Below are 1,093 nucleotides of genomic sequence, written 5' to 3'. Positions count from 1 at the left end.
CTGGCTTTTATGGAATAAAAAATTTCTTAGCGCAAGAAGGACAGTGATTGTCATACCAGAAAATGTTCACACGAGTTCGGGTTGTGCAAAAAATGAAAGGCTTTCCCTTCCCTTTTTTTTTTTTCCAATTTGACTTTATAACATATAATTGACAGTTAATAATGACACGTTTACTGGCTGTGATAGAATATATATAAAATTTATAATACTGTTATAGAATAAAAAATTTCTTAGCGTTCTGTCACAATAAAATCTTCCATGTGATGAATGTATGGAATAATTGCAAATTTGGTTTAAATATTACTCATCAAAACGAGAAAGAACAAAGAATAAAGCAAAATTTAGTTATTCAAAACTATCAGCAAGGCGAAGATATTTTGGGACTAACTGTTCAATTTTATCCGTTGAAAGCCTTTTCCCTACGACAAGAGAATGCCCGTGGAAAAGAATTCCTGGTTTATTTCACGAAAAAAAAGAAGGTATCTAGCAGTGATATCATTTCCGATTCCGTGACTAAATCCAGAAAATGATTGTTGTTCGATATTGTTTCAAATTCAATTTGACATCTAAAATTTCAGCGAAGTCTTCCATTTCAGCAAATGTATTTTTAATAGTTGCCTGAACCTCTCAACATCTAAACTTTCAAGCATGCATTTTCAGTGGTAACTGAAATATGAAATTTTCATTTCTTAAACCTTCAGGATATGGTGGGAAGAAAAATTAGAAAAAACCAGAAATTAATTTTTCTTGTGAAGTTGGTTAATTATTGTGGGCATTCATAGAAATGGTTTTAAAAAAAATGTCCTGACCATTACCTCACTAATCACTTATTAGTTGCGCCTCAATGGCTTCTTGTTCACAAATCCCCAGCGGATTTCTTTATCTTTGACCGATCCAGGTGGATTGTTAAAAAAAAGAGATACTACTCTTCGCTTTATACATTTTAAGCAATATCAAGAGAGAAATTCATACATGTATGCTCATTTTTTGGCAAAACTTAATTAACAATCTACCCTTAATTAGCAATCTATGGATTTATTCTGAACTGTGGTTGGCAGGAAAAAACTGTTAACATTTAATGCTATTTTACATT

The 1,093-nt window shown here is 31.6% G+C and overlaps 1 protein-coding gene across 1 annotated transcript; it reads left to right on the top strand.

Moving 5' to 3' along the window:
• Positions 1–263: 263 nt before the first annotated feature.
• Positions 264–479, top strand: LOAG_15913 (hypothetical protein; the record flags this gene model as incomplete). The annotated part of the gene is made up of 1 exon (XM_003151401.1): positions 264–479. A coding segment is annotated over one exon (216 nt), but the record flags the coding sequence as incomplete, so codon positions are not given.
• Between the last annotated feature and the right edge of the window lie 614 nt (positions 480–1,093).

Source organism: Loa loa (genome assembly GCF_000183805.2).
Source record: "Loa loa unplaced genomic scaffold supercont3.3163, whole genome shotgun sequence".
Classification (NCBI taxonomy): domain Eukaryota; kingdom Metazoa; phylum Nematoda; class Chromadorea; order Rhabditida; family Onchocercidae; genus Loa; species Loa loa.
This window is presented reverse-complemented; position numbering and strand designations above follow the sequence as displayed.